The sequence below is a fragment of the Geotrypetes seraphini genome, chromosome 7 (assembly GCF_902459505.1).
Source record: "Geotrypetes seraphini chromosome 7, aGeoSer1.1, whole genome shotgun sequence".
NCBI lineage: Eukaryota > Metazoa > Chordata > Amphibia > Gymnophiona > Dermophiidae > Geotrypetes > Geotrypetes seraphini.
In genome coordinates, this window is record NC_047090.1 from 113924111 (window position 1) to 113942674 (window position 18564).

General features: G+C 44.8%; 1 protein-coding gene across 4 annotated transcripts in view; it reads right to left on the reverse strand.

The window, feature by feature from the left end:
* The window catches only part of UBR1 (ubiquitin protein ligase E3 component n-recognin 1), a 531921-nt gene that overhangs the window by 474635 nt on the left and 38722 nt on the right, over positions 1-18564 (reverse strand). For all 4 annotated transcript variants that reach the window (XM_033952836.1, XM_033952835.1, XM_033952834.1 and 1 more), the window contains exon 5: positions 4853-4974. In XM_033952836.1, the coding sequence (XP_033808727.1) occupies positions 4853-4974 (122 nt within the window). The remainder of the gene's footprint in view (positions 1-4852; positions 4975-18564) is intronic.

Here is an 18564-nt window from a genome sequence, read left to right on the forward strand (position 1 = left end):
GGGGGATTTTTGACCTGAAAAATGAACAATCTGTGACTGCATTGCCCTAGAGGGACCAGAGGGGACTAAGCCCTGCGGTTCCAACCCCTCATGTGCCCAACAGTATGTGAAACACAGATGCTCCTCAGTTGGCCATCCAGCACAAATCTGCCATAAATCAGGGGTAAAACAGAATAAGGAGTCCATCTCTATCAATTTTAATCAAAATTGGGGTGTTTTTTTTATGCAGATAGAGACTATACAATTTACCAACAGTAAACAACAGTAAATGACAGTTCCAGTTAAAAGCAAATTACCCAGTGAAAAACAAAGAGGAACAGTGGACATCACCTTTTGGATAAAGAGGTACTAGCAAACCAGAATGGGTAAAGTTCAGAATTGCAATAGTGTTTTGTCAGGACTTCCACAATAACAGCTTCATAGACTGCAGACTTTCAGAATATGGCCATTCATCTTCTTTCTTATGCTTCATGTTTTAACCGAATAACTCCTCAAATTGGGGTGTTTTTTTATGCAGATAGAGACTATACAATTTACCAGCAGTAAACAACAGTAAATGACAGTTCCAGTTAAAAGCAAATTACCCAGTGAAAACAAAGAGGAACAGTGGACATCACCTTTTGGATAAAGAGGTACTAGCAAACCAGAATGGGTAAAGTTCAGAATTGCAATAGTGTTTTGTCAGGACTTCCACAATAACAGCTTCATAGACTGCAGACTTTCAGAATATGGCCATTCATCTTCTTTCTTATGCTTCATGTTTTAACCGAATAACTCCTCTTTTCATACAGCATCACTGGCTCCCCATCTCTGTTCTAGACTTTAAAAAAAAACCAAAAAACAACTAACTTTGTTCGGATGGGGGATTATGTCAAGGAATTGTCTGGATGGGAGTTATTGTAAGGGTGACAAACCTTTTTGTGAGGCAAGAAAGAGGAAAAGAAGGTCACTTTGGTTCTCAGAAGTAGTGGCTGAGAAGGTAAGGAATAAGAGGTTAGCTTTCATAAACTACTAAAGATCGCAGAAAGAGGAAGACAGGCAAATATATCTGGAAAAGTTAAGAGAGAGTGGTCGAGAAGTCGGGAAAAAAAAAGATACAAATGGAAGAAAAAATGGCTGATAGTAAAACAGGCAGACAATACTTTTTTTTTTTTTTTTAAATATATATCAGTGATAGCAAGAAATGCAAAGTGGCATTGTGAGACACAAAGGTGAAGAGGAGGAATATGTAGAAGCTGATAAAGAAAAGGCTGAATTGCTTAACAAATATTTCAGTTCTGTGTTCATGGCTGAAGAGAAAGGAGCGGGACCGCAGAAGACAAATGCGAATAGGAATGTGGAGTGGTAGACCCTGATCAATTTACAAAGGGTTGTATTCGTGAGGAGCTAGCAAAATTAAAGTTAGACAAAGCGACAGAGCTGGATGGTGTACATCTAAGGGTGCTGAAGGAACTTAGGGAAGTTCTGGTGGCTATGCTGACTGACCTTTTCAATGCCTCTCTAGAGTCGGGAGTGGTACTGGAGAAGGGTGGATGTGGTCCCTCTACACAAAAGAGGAAGTAAGATAGAAGTAGGGAATTACAGGCCAGTAAGTTTGACTTCTGTTAAGCAAATTAATGGAAATGCTTCTAAAACAGAGAATGGTGAAGTTTCTGGAATCCGGTGGATTACAGGACTGAACGCAACATGGATTTACTAGAGGTAGCTCTTGTCAGACAAATCTGATCAATTTCTTTGACTGGGTGACCAGAGAATTGGGTAGAGGGAGTGCACTAGATGTGGTGTATTTAGATTTTAGCAAAGCCTTTAACAGTGTTCAACATAAATGATTAATAAATAAACTGAATGCCCTCAGGATGGGCCACAAAGTGGCGGGCTGGATCAAGAAATGGCTCAGTGGAAGATGACAGAGGGTAGTGGACAATGGATATTGTGAGGAAAGGGATGTTACCAGTGGTGTGCCTCAAGGTTCTGTTCTTGAGTCTGTTCTTTTTAATATTTTTATAACCAATTTTGCTGAAGGGCTGTTGGGTAAGATTTGCCTTTTTGTGGATAATACCAAAATCTGCAATAGAGTAGGCACCCCGAATGGTGTGAATTGCATGAAGAAAGACCTAGCGAAGCTTGAAGAATGGTATGAAATGGGAGAAGAGTCTACAACTTATTCCTTTCATCTTCAGAGACCCCAAGAGGTAACACTTGAAACTATCTGGGACCTGGTTGCTAATATTCCTAATTTGTTAAAACCTCAATTAAATCAAATAGAAGGGGAAATAAAACATCATGACAAAGAAATAAAAAAGGAAACAATAGACCTTAGAAAAGAGATTGTCAGCATTAACCAGGAATCAATTAAGACCAAACAAATTTATGAAACAATAATTAAGGACAATACCAATCTTAGAAGAAAGTTAGAATCTTTGGAAAATTTTTCCCGTGGAAATAATTTAAGATTGGTAAATTTTCCTAAGGTCTTGATGATTACACCTCGGGAGATGCTGAAAAGATACTTAATGGAAATTTTGAGTTTGTCTGAAAATATGATACCACCATTTACACAAGTTTATTATCTTCCTACTAATCAACGGAAACAACAGCAAGAGGTTGAACAGGAAAATTTGGATGTGTCTACTATATTGGAATCCTCGAATACTGAAAACGCAGTCCCAGCAACCTTAATATTAACAGTGGCATTGGCCCCGGACAAAAACTGGTTACTGAGACTTTTCTTTAAAAATAAAATGAAAACCTTTTTAGGAATGCAGATACAAATGTATCCTGATCTTGCCAGAGAAACCCAGAGGCGTCGTAAAGAATTTCTATTATTAAAGCCAGGGGTGTTGGCCATTGGGGCAACTTTTTATTTACGTCACCCATGTAAATGCATAGTGTATTATTCTTCTCAGAAATTTGTCTTTTTTGATCCTTCACAGCTGGTGACCTTCCTGTCACTATCTCGCTTGGAAAAAGAAAAAGGATAATAAGATCTAGCCCTAGATGGGAAGTTACTAGGGAACTTTGAGCTCAACTTAGATTAATCTCAGTATTATTTGTTTTTTTTTTTTCTTTTAATTTAAACTGTCCTTTGTACATCTTGATCTTCAAAGCGGACTTGAGTTAAAAATTTAAGTAACATAATGGAGTTTTCTTTTTGTCTTTCTTTGAAAATATGGATATGTATTATTCGTTTGTTTCTTTGATTTTTGGACTTTAATATGATGATTATGGCTATGTATCCTTAAACTTAAATTTTTGCTTTCTGTACAAGTTATACTTGATAATTATTTACAAAATGATAAATAAATAATAAAAAAAAAAAAAAAGAATGGTATGAAACTTGGCAGCTAAGAAATGCATTTCGACTGCAAAAACCTGAAGGAACGATATAGTTTAGATGGTGAAGAACTTATGTGCATGACAGAAGAGCGGGACTTGAGTGTGACTGTATGTGAAGTTCCTAAGGTGGCCAAATAGGTTGAAAAGGTGATGGCAAAAGCTAGAAAGATGCTAGGGTGCAAAGGAAGCAGTATGGCCAGTAGGAAAAAGGAGGTACTGATGCCCCTGTATAAGACTCTGGCGAGACCTCATTTAGAATATTACATTTGTACATTTCTGAAGACCGCACCTTCAAAAAGATATAAAAGGATGGAGTCGGTCCAGAGGAAGGCTACTAAAATGGTGCGTAATCTTCATCATAAGGCATAAGGTGACAGACTTAAAGATCTCAACATGTATACTTTAGAGGAAAGGCAGGAGAGGGAAGATACGATAGAGACATTTAAATACCTACATGGCGTACATGTGCATGAGTTGAATCTCTTTAGAAAGATCTGGAATGAGAGGGCACAGGATGAAGCTAAGAGGCAATAGGCTCAGGAGTAATCTAAGGAAATATTTTTTTTACAGAAAGGGTGGTAGATGGGTGGAACAGTCTCTCGGAAGAGATGGTGAAGACACAGACTGTCTGAATTCAAGAAAGCATGGGATAGGCATGTGGGATCTCTTAGAGAAAGGAAGAGATAATGGTTACTGTAGATGGGCAGACTAGATGGGCCATTTGGCCTTTATCTGCCATCATGTTTCTAAAATATTAAATCCTACCTTCCAAATCAATTTATTGTAATATCCAGTTTATTTACCTTATCTATTCTTGTCCTTCCAGAGCCTTACATTCATTGAATGACTGACAATTTCACATTCTTCCACTTTATTCAGTCCATTATGAACTCGCCAGAAAACAGAGCTTTTTTTTGTGTTGCACTTTTTTTTGTGGAATTCTCTTCACAGTTTAATCCATTTAGAGCCAGTTTATCTTAAATTTAGATCTTTAAGAGACATAACTTTTTGAAAAGGCCTTTTCTGTGGAGCACAATTGTTCTGGCTCCGTGAGGGTCTACCAGAGCCACAGTCTGTGATATACTTTTTTAAAATTTTCTTTCCTATTATAGCTGGAGTTCATTTAACATTTTCTCTGTGTGGTTTTGTTCTGTTATTATTTTATTATTGCAAATCACTGTTACTGTTTAAGGAAGGACGGTATATTAAATAAACTAAAGCCATAAACCATAATTGAAATGGCAAGAGCTGGTTTAAAGTGTTCTATGAAAAAATTACACCATCCACACACAAACTCTTTTGCAGAGGAATGATGTTATCTATATTGTAAATACTTTTTTGCATTGTATACCTTTTTTGTAGTACCTTCCTTCAAAAGTTAACCCAACAAGGCAGAAATGCAACTAGGTAGAAGTGATTCCTTCTTTCCCTTGTTTCTAAGAGCTCAAATATAGAAATAGTGATTTATATACAAATCAAACCAAACAGTAGGACTCTAACTACATGTATTGTTTACCTGGTCTGGAGTCCTAAAGGAAGATCCATCTCCTCTTCCCAAATTGTCATATCCACAATGTACTTTATCACAGATGGAAACACCTTTCTGGCCTGGGCTATAATTTCTTCACTGAGATGACACTAGAAGAAAACATAACACAACAGAAAGATTAGGTTCTTACCTTGCTAATCTTTTTTCTTGTAAACAGGAATGGTAGTCTTGACCAGCGGGTAAAACCCTCATTAGCCACGATAACTGTAGAGAGCCCACTATTTTCTTCTCATGCTTCATCTCTCATCACTCTGGGATGAGCTCCACTCCCTCAGTCAGTACCAAAGCTTCTAGCAAGACCTATAGTGCCAACATAAGAGAGGGATGTGGGGAAATTCCCCAAAACCATATGGCACAGTTACTTACTGTAACAGGTGTTATCCAGGGACAACAGGAAGATATTCTCACACATGGGTGACGTTACCAACGGAGCCCTGGTACGGACACTTGAAAGTGAACACAACTTTAAATTTAGAAAGTTTGCGATCAGCCCGCACCACGCATATGCGAGTGCCTTCCCGCCCAATGGAGGCGTGCGGTCCCTTCAGTTAAGATAAACCAGCTAAGAAGCCAACCAGGAGATGTGGGAGGGTTGTGAGAATATCTGCCTGCTGTCCCTGGATAACACCTGTTACAGTAAGTAACTGTGCTATATGGTTTTGGGGAATTTCCCCACACCCCTCTCTTATCCAGGGATAGCAGGCAGCATATTCTCACACATGGGTGACCTCCAAGCTAACTAAAAAGGGATGGAGGGAGAGTTAGCCACTTTAAGAAAACCAATTTTGCAAAACTGACTGGCTGAAGTGCCCATCCCATCTGGAAAAAGTTTCCAGACAGTAGTGTGAAGTGAATGTATGAATTGAGGACCAGGTGGCAGCCTTGCAGATTTCCTCAATAGGAGTGAATCTGAGGAAAGGAACAGAAGCTGCCATAGCTTGGACTTTGTGAGCAGTGACACGACTCTCCAGAGGCAGTCCATTCTGAGTATAGCAGAATGATATACAGGCAGCCAACCAGTTGGAAATTGTCCTTTTGGATACAGGATGACCCAACTTGTTAGGATCAAATGAGATGAAGAGTTAGGGAGATGTTCTATGAGGCTTTGTCCCTTCGATGTAGTAGGCAAAAGCGAGTTTACAGTCGACAGTGTGTAGCGCTGTTTCTCCTGCATGAGAATGAGGCTTAGGGAAAAAAACTGGAAGAACAATCGATTGATTGAAATGAAACTTTGTGACAACTTTTCGGTAGAAACTTAGGATGCGTGCATAGAACCACTTTATCATGGTGGAAAACTGTGAAGAGTGGATCTGTGACCAACGCCTGTAACTCACTGACTCTCCTGACAGAAGTGAGTGAGATGAGAAAAACCGAAGAGCTGTTAAAGCAGCCTGTTCTTGAACGTGTGCTTCTGAAGGGAAGAGCAACGAGAGCAGGATTTGGGACGGTGCTTGGGCCCCAAGCACTGAAGGCACCAGCGGTGAGGATCAGTGACAGAAATGGCCCGAGCAAGGCAACCGCACTTTTTGAAACCCGTTGGCAGACGGGACATGGATGGGATGAATGCCTTAGAAAAATCGAACTCGATGGCGAAATGGGTCCAGAAGGTCCCCTGGGCCAAAAGGCCGCAACGGCAAAGTAAAAGAAAAAAAGGGATTTTTTTTTTAATATTGAAGGAAAAAAGAAAAGAAAAATAAACTGTGACAAAAAGTCACAATCCACGAGAGCAGGAAGGCAAGTGAGAAAAAACTTTCAACGGTTGTTGAAAATGCGTCTTTCTAGCTCTGCGGAAACTACATAGTAACATAGCAGATGACGGCAGATAAAGACACAAATGGTCCATCCAGTCTGCCCAACCTGTTTCAATTTAAATTTTTTTAATTTTTTCTTCTAGCTATTTCTGAGCAAGAATCCAAAGCTCTACCCGGTACTGTGCTTGGGTTCCTACTGCCGAAATCTCCATTAAAACCTACTCCAGCCCATCTACACCCTCCCAGTCATTGAAGCCCTCCCCAGCCCATCCTCCTCCAAATGGCCATATACAGACACAGACCATGCAAATCTGCCCAGTACTGGCCTTAGTTCAATTTTTAATATTATTTTCTGATTCTAGATCTTCTGTGTTCATTCCACACTTCTTTGAACTCAGTCACAGTTTTACTCTCCACCACCTCTCTCGGGAGCACTTTCCAGGCATCCATCACCCTCTCCGTAAAGTAGAATTTCCTAACATTGCCCCTGAATCTACCACCCCTCAACCTCAAATTATGTCCTCTGGTTTTACCATTTTCCTTTCTCTGGAAAAGATTATGTTCTACGTTAATACCCTTCAAGTGTTTGAACGTCTGAATCATATCTCCCCTGTCTCTCCTTTCCTCTAGAGTATACATATTCAGGACTTCCAGTCTCTCCTCATACGTCTTCTGGTGCAAGCCTCCTATCATTTTCGTCGCCCTCCTCTGGACAGCTTCAAGTCTTCTTACGTCCTTTGCCAGATACGGTCTCCAAAACTAAACACAATACTCCAAGTGGGGCCTTACCAATGACCTGTACAGGAGCATCAACACCTTCTTCCTTCTACTGGCTACGCCTCTCTTTATACAGCCCAGCATCCTTCTGGCAGCAGTCACTGCCTTGTCACACTGTTTTTTCGCCTTTAAATCTTCAGACACTATCACCCCAAGGTCCCTCTCCCCGTCCGTGCATATCAGCTTCTCTCCTCCCAGCATATACGGTTCCTTCTGATTATTAATCCCCAAATGCATTACTCTGCATTTCTTTGCATTGAATTTTAGTTGCCAGGCATTAGACCATCCTTCTAACTTTTGCAGATCCTTTTTCATATTTTCCACTCCCTCTTTGGTGTCTTCTCTGTTACAAATCTTGGTATCATCTGCAAAAAGGCACACTTTCCCTTCTAACCCTTCAGCAATGTCACTCACAAACATATTGAACAGGATTGGCCTCAGCACCGAACCCTGAGGGACTCCACTACTCACCTTTCCTTCCTCCGAGCGACTTCCATTAACCACCACCATCTGGCGTCTGTCCGACAGCCAGTTTCTAACCCACTTCACCACTTTGGGTCCTAACTTCAGCCCTTCAAGTTTGTTCAACAGCCTCCTATGAGGAACTGGATCAAAGGCTTTGCTGAAATCTAAGTAAATTACATCTAGCATATGTCCTCGATCCAGCTTTCTGGTCACCCAATCAAAAAATTCAATCAGGTTCATTTGGCATGATTTAGCTTTTGTAAAGCCATGTTGCCTCGGATCCTGTAACCCATTAGATTCAAGGAAGTACACTATCCTTTCTTTCAGCAACACTTCCAGTATTTTTCCAACAACTGAAGTGAGGCTCACCGGCTTGTAGTTTCCTGCTTCATCCCTGTGACCACTTTTATGAATAGGGACCACATCCGCTCTCCTCCAATCCCCAGGAATCACTCCCATCTCCAGAGATTTGTTGAACAAGTCTTTAATAGGACTGGCCAGAACCTCTCTGAGCTCCCTTAGTATCCTGGGATGGATCCCTCTGGTCCCATCGCTTTGTCCACCTTCAGTTTTTCAAGTTGCTCATAAACACTCTCCTCAGTGAATGGCGCTGAATCTACTCCATTTTCTCATGTAACTTTGCCAGACAATCTCAGTCCTTCTCCAGGATTTTCTTCTGTGAACACAGAGCAGAAGTATTTGTTTAGCACATTTGCTTTTTCCTTATCACTCTCCACATATCGGTTCCCAGCATCTTTTAGTTTAGCAATTCCATTTTTCACCTTCCTCCTTTCACTAATATATCTGAAAAAATTTTTGTCTCCCTTTTTTACATTTTTAGCCATTTGTTCTTCCGCTTGTGCTTTCGCCAGACATATCTCTCTTTTGGCTTCTTTCAGTTTCACCCTGTAGTCCTTTCTGCACTCCTCTTCTTGTGTTTTTTTATATTTCACGATCGCCAACTCTTTCGCCTTTATTTTCTCCGCCACTATTTTGGAGAACCATATCGGCTTCCTTTTTCTCTTGTTTTTATTGATTTTCTTCACATAAAGGTCCGTAGCCATTTTTATCGCTCCTTTCAGCTTAGACCACTGTCTTTCCACTTCTCTTATGTCCTCCCATCCTAACAGCTCTTTCTTCAGATACTCTCCCATTGTATTAAAGTCCGTACGTTTGAAATCTAGGACTTTAAGTAACGTGCGGCTGCTCTCCACTTTAGCCGTTATATCAAACCAAACCGTTTGATGATCGCTACTTCCCAGATGAGCACCCACTCGAACATTAGAGATACTCTCTCCATTTGTGAGGACCAGATCCAATATCGCTTTTTCCCTTGTGGGTCCCGTCACCATTTGTCTGAGCAGAGCCTCTTGAAAGGCATCCACAATCTCCCTACTTCTTTCCGATTCCGCAGATGGAACATTCCAGTCCGCATCCGGCAGATTGAAATCTGCCAACAGCAGAACTTCCTCTTTCCTTACAAACTTTTGGATATCCACAATAAAATCCTTATCAATTTGCTGCGATTGAGTCGGTGGTCTGTAGACTACACCCACATAGATAGAAGTTGCATCTTCTCTTTTCAGAGTGATCCATATCGCTTCTTCCTCTCCCCAGGTCCCTTGCATTTTGGTCGCTTGGATATTGATCTTCACATAGAGAGCATTGTCTAGTAGCAGGCTTCCGGGAAGCCTCCAACACATCCCTCACCGCTCTGGAAAACTGGAGAGGAGTTACGTTGAGAGGAACCAAGCTGTCAGGTGGAGAGACTGCAGGTTGGGATGGAGCAGAGATCCTTGATGCTGAGTAAGCAGTGAAAGAAACACTGGAAGAATGAATGGCTCCCTGGGAGCAGAGATCCTTGATGCTGAGTAAGCAGTGAAAGAAACACTGGAAGAATGAATGGCTCCCTGCTGCTGAGTTGAAGTAGAAGGGAGTACCAAGGCTGTCTGGGCCACCGAGGAGCTATCAGAATCATGGTGGCATGGTCGGACTTCAGCTTGACCAGAGTCTTTTGAATGAGAGGAAATGGAGGAAACGCATATAGAAAGAGATTTCTCCAGTCCAGAAGAAAGGCATCTGCCTCGAGGCGATGAGGAGTGTAGATCCTGGAGCAGAATTGAGGCAGTTTGAAGTTGTGGGGAGCCACAAAGAGGTCTATCTGAGGTGTCCCCCCACTGAGAGAAGATCTGATGAAGGGGCTTGGAATGGAGGGTCCATTCGTGAGACTGGAGGAGACGACTTAAGTTGTCCGCCAAGGCATTGTCCGCCCCCTGAATGTAGACAGCTTTGAGGAAGGTGTTGTGGCGAATCGCCCAATCCCAGACTCTGAGAGCTTCCTGGCAGAGGGAGGCCGATCCCGTGCCCTCCTGCTTGTTGACATAATACATGGCGACCTGATTGTCCGTGCGAATGAGGACCACCAGGTCGTGAAGCAGATGTTGAAAAGCTTGAAGAGCATTGAAAATTGCCCTGAGTTCCAGAAGATTGATATGGCACAGCCGGTCCGCACTGGTCCAGAAGCCCTGAGTGCGAAGACCGTCCAGATGAGCCCCCCCCATGCATAGGTCGAAGAATCGGTCGTGAGAACCTTCTGGTGGGGAGGAGTGTGAAACAGCAAACTTCTGGATAGAATGGAAGCGATCATCCACCAACGTAGAGACTGCTGAAGAGCAGGAGTGACCAGGATGTGACGAGTCAAAGAATCTGACACCTGTGTCCATTGAGAAGCCAGGGTCCACTGAGGAATTCTGAGGTGAAGTCTGGCAAAAGGAGTCACATGAACCGTAGAGGCCATGTGGCCCAGGAGAACCATCATGTGTCTCGCTGAGATGGACTGGCGAGAAGACACTGACTGACAGAGATGAAGAAGAGCTGCCAGGCGCTGTGGAGGAAGGAATGCTCTGAGTTGGATAGTATCCAGAACCGCCCCAATAAAGGGGAGAGACTGGGTCGGTTGCAGAGGAGATTTTGGGAAGTTGATCTCGAACCCCAGACTCTGCAGGAACCAAATAGTCCTTTGGGTCACCGAGATGACCCCTGGAGCCGAGGCAGCTTTGATGAGCCAGTCGTCGAGGTAGGGAAACACCTGAAGACCATGGTTCCGGAGTGCAGCAGCCACCACCACCAGACACTTGGTGAAAACTCTGGGAGACGAGGACAGGCCAAAAGGGAGCACTCGATATTGCAGATGAAGATGTCCCACCCGAAATCTGAGGAATTTGCGAGAGGCCGGATGAATGGAAATGTGAGTGTAGGCCTCTTTTAGATCCAGAGAGCATAACCAGTCATTCTGCTCGAGGAGGGGGTAGAGAGAAGCTAGGGTCAGCATGCGAAATCTCTCCTTGACCAGGAACTTGTTGAGTACCCTGAGGTCCAGAATGGGACGCAGGTCGCCCGTCTTCTTCGGAACAAGAAAGTACAGGGAGTAGAACCCCCGGTTGTGTTGGTCCACAGGGACCGGCTCGACGGCCCAAAGCCGGAGCAAAGCCTGAGCTTCCTGAAGAAGAAGGGCGGTCTGGGTCAACTTGGAAGGATACTCTCTTGGAGGATGGTCCGGGGGGACCCGATGGAACTGAAGAGAATATCCTTCCCTGATGATGGTAAGGACCCAAAGGTCGGTGGTTATAGCCATCCATCGATGGTAAAAATGATGAGGCGACCCCCAATTGAAAAGACAGGGGATAGCAAAGTCAAATAGGCTGAGGAGCCTTGGGAACAGCAGAAGGCTGAGGTTTTTGTTGAGACATCCTGCAGAGGCTGTCTCTTCGCCGGTTGCCTCGCAGCAGGAGCCTGCCTGGGAGTGTAACGCCGTTGGTATATCAAGGGTGGTCGAGAAGGTCGAGACTGAGTAGGTTTAGGCTTCGGACGAAGGATGGACTGGAATGACTTCTCATGGTCCAACAGCTTCTTCATCACCGTCTCGATGGACTCATCAAACAAATCCGCACCTGCACACGGGACGTTGGCAAGCCTGTCCTGGAGGTTCGGGCCTATATCAATGGTCCGAAGCCATGGCAAGCGATGCATGGCAACGGAACAGGCGGCAACCCGTGCCAAGAGCTCGAACGCATCATATGAGGATTGCATCAATTGAAGACGCAGCTGGGACAGCGAGGCGATGACCTCCTCGTATTCAAAACGAGCTTGAGAGTCAATGTAAGGCATAAACTTCCGAAGCACTGGAAGGAAGAACTTCAAATAGGTGGCAAAATGGAAGGTGTAATTGAGAACTCGGGAAGCCATCATCGAGTTCTGGTAGATGCGCCTCCCGAACTTATCCATGGTCCTCCCCTCTCGGCCCGGAGGCACCGAGGCATACACCTGGGATGGATGAGATCGCTTGAGGGAGGACTCGACCAACAGTGACTGATGGGAGAGCTGGGAACCCTCAAACCCCTTATGGTGCACTGTGCGATACCTGTCATCCAGTTTGCCAGGAATGGCAGGAATGGAGTATGGTGTTTCAAAACAGCGCATGAACGTCTGGTTGAGGTGCTTGTGTAGAGGCAGGCAAAAAGACTTAGCAGGAGGATGAGGCAGATGCATGGTATCAAGGTACTCCTTGGAGTAGCGGGAACCCGAGTCCAAGGTGATGTCGAGATCATCCGCCATCTGCCGCAGAAAAGATGAAAAAGACAGCTGGTCCGCCAACACAGGACACTGAGACAGACTCGATGAAGTCGAGGCCTCCTGATCCAAGGAGACATGGGATCTACAAGGAGAGAACGACCTGATGATATCCTCGAACTCCGGGCCCGGAGGAGGCGAGACATCCGAAGATGAATACACCATACGAGGAAGCTTCTTCTGAGACGAGACGGTAGAATGTCTGGACGAATACCTTGAAGAATGCCTGGAGCGGCACCACTCACTCCGTCTCGAAGGAGATCTGGAACGACGACGCGAAGATGGCTCCGCAGAGGCCTCCAACGAGTAGATGGGGCTGGAGGTTGTAGAGCGAAGAGGAGGATGGGTCGACACCTCTCGAGCAGCATTCCACGGGTTGAGAGACGGCTTGGCACGCAAGGGACTCCGGAAGAAATCCTCCTGATGACGCACAGGGCTTTGGCTACTCGGAGGCAAATCCCAATTATCTCCATCCGAGGCGGGGATGGGTTCGAGAGGCGGCATCTCACCAAGCGAAGCGCGCTTCAATGAACTGGCAGCCAAACACCGAGCCTCCGAGCCTAGCAGTGAGAGCGAGCGGCGAGGCGGAGGTGGCTCGACCCCACGAGGGGGTTCCGCATGCCCATGCTGGATTGTGGCAAGCCACTTGGGGCCCATGGTAGTCATGAGCTCGAGGAAGTGGGCTTCCAGGAGCAACCGCATCAAAGCCTACAAGGGGGGAGCCGCATCTGAAGTGGGACCCCCTGCACGGTCTTCGCGGTCCTGGGTGATCGAGTGCTTGGCCTTAGAAGCCTTAGGCACTTTAAGAACCACCGGGGGAACGGTCTCCTGAGTTACCTGACCTGAGGAGACCGAAGAAGGCACCAGAGCAGGAGGTGGGGTCGAAACCGGAACGAAGCAAGCCGGTTTCAAAAGACCTGATGCAGCAGGAGCAGATGCAGACGTCGAAGGCGAAGCGCTGGTCGAAGCTGAAGGTTCCTTGGAAGCCTCCATAGCGAACATCGACTCCCACAGGAAACAGCGACGCTTGAAAGCACGTGCTGTTAGAGTGGAACAAGGCCGGCACGATTTCGGAAGGTGTTGAGGCCCGAGACACTGTAAACAGCGTCGATGCGGGTCCGTCAACGAAATCGCGCGCTGGCACTTGATACACTTTTTAAAACCGGTAATAGGCCGGGACATAGGCCGAAAAAGCTCCGCCGCTAGATCGAAGCAGCGGGGCCCCAGCCACGCTGCCGATCCGGTCGAATCTGTGGAAAAAAATATATATATTTTTTTTAAACAAGAAAACGACAGAATAGAACACACAATAAGAGAAATAAACTCAAAACCGCGAGCACTAGAAGGCAAGAACAAGGGTTCATTCAGCGCAGAGAGTTGAAGCAAAACTTCTCAGCTCCGCGGAAAGAAAAGAACTGAGGAGACGCGCCCGGTGCATCGGGCGGGAAGGCACACGCGCATGCGCGGTGCGGACATCTCGAAACTTCTGAAGTTTCTTCAAGCAAGTATGCTTGTGAGACGTCCGCATCGGGGCTCTGTCGGATGACATCACTCACTAGTGAGAATACCTGCCTGCTTGTCCTGGGATAATGATCTGTTTGATAAATAACTAAGCATGTTATTTTTAAACAATTCTGGTATGATTCCATACAAGAATTGATGATAAATCATTACTGCTTTATATTGTACTCTGAAAACAACTGGTAACCAGTGCAATTGTTGGAGATGAGGCAAAATTAAATTACATTAGTGATTTTTATTCCACCATTACCTTGCGGTTCAAGGCGAATTACAGAAGAGGATTTCTGGACATGTCCAGAGGTATAATAGAGTAGAGCGGGTTGTTTCAGAGGATTGAAATGTTTCATACGGTGTTATTCTTCATGGATTTCTTGAATAGCAGGGTTTTTATTTATTTTCTGAAAGCTTTGTAGTCTGGTGTTGTGATTAGTAGATTGGAGAGTTTGTGGTCTAGTTTTTCTGCCTGTGTGGCTAGAAGGCCATTGTACAGATTTTTCCATTTGATGCCTCTGATTGGAGGGTATGTGAATGGTGTCTGGGTTCTCCTGTGTCTGGTTGTGGTAGTTTGGATTAGGCGGTTGTTCAAGTAGGCTGGGTTGTCACCATTTATGGATTGAAATAATAGACAGTAGAATTTAAATAGCATTCTTGCTTGAATTGGAAGCCAGTATGAGTCGAGGTATGCCTCGGTGACATGGCCATGTTTTCTTAATGTGTTTTGTACTGTTTGTAATTGTATTATCGTTGTTGCGGGACAGGGGAGATATAGGATGTTGCAGTAGTCAAGGAGACCTAGGACTAGGGACTGGACCATAAGCTGTTTTCTGACGAAGAATTTTCAAACTTGCCTTAGGTTTCTCATGACCGCGAATGATTTCTGTATTGTTTTGTGGTTGCATGGTGCAGCATCTGTCTATCATCATTCTCAGAAGTTTTAGAGTGGGTTGAATGGGGTATGTGATTGAGTTTATTACTAGGTTTGTTATGGTTAGGGTTTTATTTTTTTCGAGAAGAATGAATTTTGTTTTTTCTGGGTTCAGTTTTAGTTTATGGTCTTTCATGATATTTTGACAATCCCATTATCGATCTTGCTGCTGTGTTTTGTGCAACCTGTAATGCCCTGCACCTTGTCTTTGTTATTCCAAGGTACAGGGCATTGCAGTAATCAAGTCTTGACAGAACCATTGCCTGGACTACTGTACGAAAATCATATGGTAATAGCATGGGTTTTAATCGGTATAACAAATACATTTGTGCAAAACATGCTTATATTGTCTTGGGTTACTTGCAACTTCATTGTAAGACCAGAATCAAGCCTTACATTTAGAATGGTCATAGACTTTACTGGAAGAACATCATCAATTACTTTCACAATGAGATCATCCAGGCCCTTGCCAAACAGCTACTGTTCTTTAAAGGGTAGTTTGCTCAGGGTAGTTTGCTCAGTAGGCTTAGAGACCAAGTCTCCAGCCCACTGCCTTGGAGGCCAAGTCTTCTGACCACTGCCTAATCCACAGCATTCTGCAGGCGGAAATGGCATAAGCAGAGACCTTACCAAACATCCTAAAAAGGTCATAAAGAGCATCCACAGAATAATCAACCTCCCTCCCATAAGAAGTAGGGATTTATGTTGCTCTCCGGATCCGCAGCCTGGCTAAGCCAAGAATGGCATGCCCGGGCAATATAAGATGCTGTCACTGCTGCTTTCAGCCCAAGCACAGCAGCCTCAAATTGTCTTTTGATGACAAAGTCTATGCTATGGTCCTTTGTATCCTTGAGGACTACTCCCCCTTCGCTACGGAGTGAAGTTCATTTTGTAACCTGCGCCACTAGAGAATCCACTTTAGACATAGAAAATCGCTGCTGGAACTCAGTATCATTGGGTAGAGCTTAGCCATGGTCTTAGCTTCCCTAACAGCCCTTGGGGACATCTCAGTGATCTGTTAACATCTTATTGATCTCTGGAACAGCTTACCTGAGGTGAGAAGCTGAGGAGGATGGATGCGCAGGTGGTCTTCTCCTTGATCCTCCCGGTAAGGGGCAAGGGAAGTGCCAGGGAGGATCGCATCCAGAGGGCAAACGACTGGATGCAGGGATGGTGCAAGGAGATGAACTTCGGGTTCCTGCACCATGGAGAAGCATTGCAAGGACTACTGGGACAAGACGGGTTACACCTGACCAGAAGAGGGAAGAACGTCCTTGGACACCGTCTAGCCCACCTACTTCACATGGCTTTAAACTAGGTAAGTTGGGGGACGGTACGGGCACAAATTACCTACCTGGTGTGCTAAACTGTCAATACTTTTTTGAGGATGAGCTAAGTAGTATACACACTTTCGAGTCTAGGGAATGTTCACATTATAATTCTGGGTCACATTGTAATTCTGGATCTAGGAGGTGTACACATTGCAATTCTGGGTCGGGGGAGTGTACACACTGTAATTCCGGGACTAAGGGCAGTACACATTGTAATCCTGGGTCCAGCGGGGGTACACACATTGCAAATTGTGTGAAAGGAGTTCAAGTAGCCCATGCGGGAACTCCCCCACAGGATACACACATTTCCGTATTTGGGATAGGTACACACTGTAACTCTGGGTCTGGGGAGTCCAGGTCAGGTACAAGATATAGCTCTGGGTCTAGGGAGAATACAAAATATGTGAATAATGCTAAAAGTGTCCAAATAACTCAAACAGGAATATCCCCACTAAGACGTAATAAAAAACGCAACATGGAAGACTATGTACGTTAACGCACACAGCTTGGGAAACAAGATACTGGATCTGGAAACAGAAATAAGGAATGCCGACCTGGATGTGGCGGCAATATTTGAGACCTGGCTCACAGACTCCCATGGGTGGAACATGGTCATACCAGGTTACAACCTGCTTCGCCCGGACAGGGAGGGCAGATTGGGAGGAGGTGTAGCATTATATACAAAGGATGACATTAAGGTCACAAGAATCACAGATGTCCAGTACACTGGGGAATCCCTTTGGGTTAATTTGGCCAGAGGGAAGGACAAATGCCTGTATCTTGGCGTTTACAGACCCCCAAGACAACAGGATGACCTGGATATGGAATTGATTGGAGATATAGAGAATATCACCTTGCGTGGGGACACAGTATTGTTAGGTGACTTCAACATGCCTGATGTGGATTGGGGCACACTTACCGCTGCTTCCGGCAGCAGCAGGAGGCTATTAAACTCTTTGAAGGGAGCACGTCTCAGGCAACTGGTGTTGGACCCAACAAGGGATCAGGCAATACTGGACCTGTTGCTTACCAATGGTGAAAGTGTCACAGAGGTCTCGGTGGGAGACACATTGGCCTCCAGCGACCACAACATGATATGGTTCAATCTTGGGAAAGGCTTCACTAAATCTGCCACACTGACCAAGGTCCTCAAATTCAAGGACACAAACTTCCAAGAGATGGGTGACTTTGTTCACCAGATGCTACAAAGCCAAGCAGAAACCGATAGTGTGGAAGAAATGTGGTCGACTTTGAAAGCTACCATACAGGAAGCGACAAACCGTTATGTTAAGTTAGTAAGTAAACGCCGTAGAAACAATAAACCACAGTGGTTCACTGCGGAGATCTCAGACCTCATCAAAGAAAAGAAAAAAGCATTCATCTCTTACAAACAATCAAGGGAACAGGACTCCAGAGCAGAATACCTGACCAAGTCAAAAGCTGTCAAAACAGCAGTCAGGGAGGCTAAATTCAACATGGAGGAATCTCTAGCAAAGAACATCCACAAGGGAGATAAATCATTCTTCAGGTATATCAGTGACAGAAGTAAAAACTCAGGGGGAATAGTACGTCTTAGGAAACCAGACGGAGACTATGTGGAAAAGGACTCAGAAAAAGCCCAACTGTTAAGAACATAAGAAGTTGCCTACGCTGAGGCAGACCATAGGTCCATCCTGCTCAGCGGTCCGCTCCCGCGGCGGCCCATCAGGCCCATTGCCTGAGCAATGGTCTATACCTATCTATACCCCCCAATCCCTTTTTCTTCTAGGAATCTATCCAAACCTTCTTTGAAACCATTTAGTGTTTTCTTGTCTACAACATCCTCTGGAAGCGCGTTCCATGTATCTACCATCCTCTGAGTGAAAAAGTACTTCCTAGCGTTTGTTCTAAACCTGTCCCCTTTCAATTTCCCCCAATGCCCCCTTGTGCTTGTGGTGCCCCTTAATTTGAAAAATCTGTCCCTGTCTACTTTTTCTATGCCCTTCAGGATCTTGAAGGTTTCTATCATGTCTCCTCTAAGTCTTCGCTTCTCCAGGGAGAAAAGTCCCAACTGCTTCAATCTGTCGGTATATGGGAGATTTTCCATTCCCTTTATCAGTTTGGTTGCTCTTCTTTGTACTCCCTCAAGTACCGCCATGTCTTTCTTGAGGTACGGTGACCAGTACTGGACACAGTACTCCAGATGCGGCCGTACCATTGCACGATACAGCGGCATGATAACTTCCTTCGTCCTGGTCGTAATACCCTTCTTAATGATACCCAGCATTCTGTTTGCTTTCC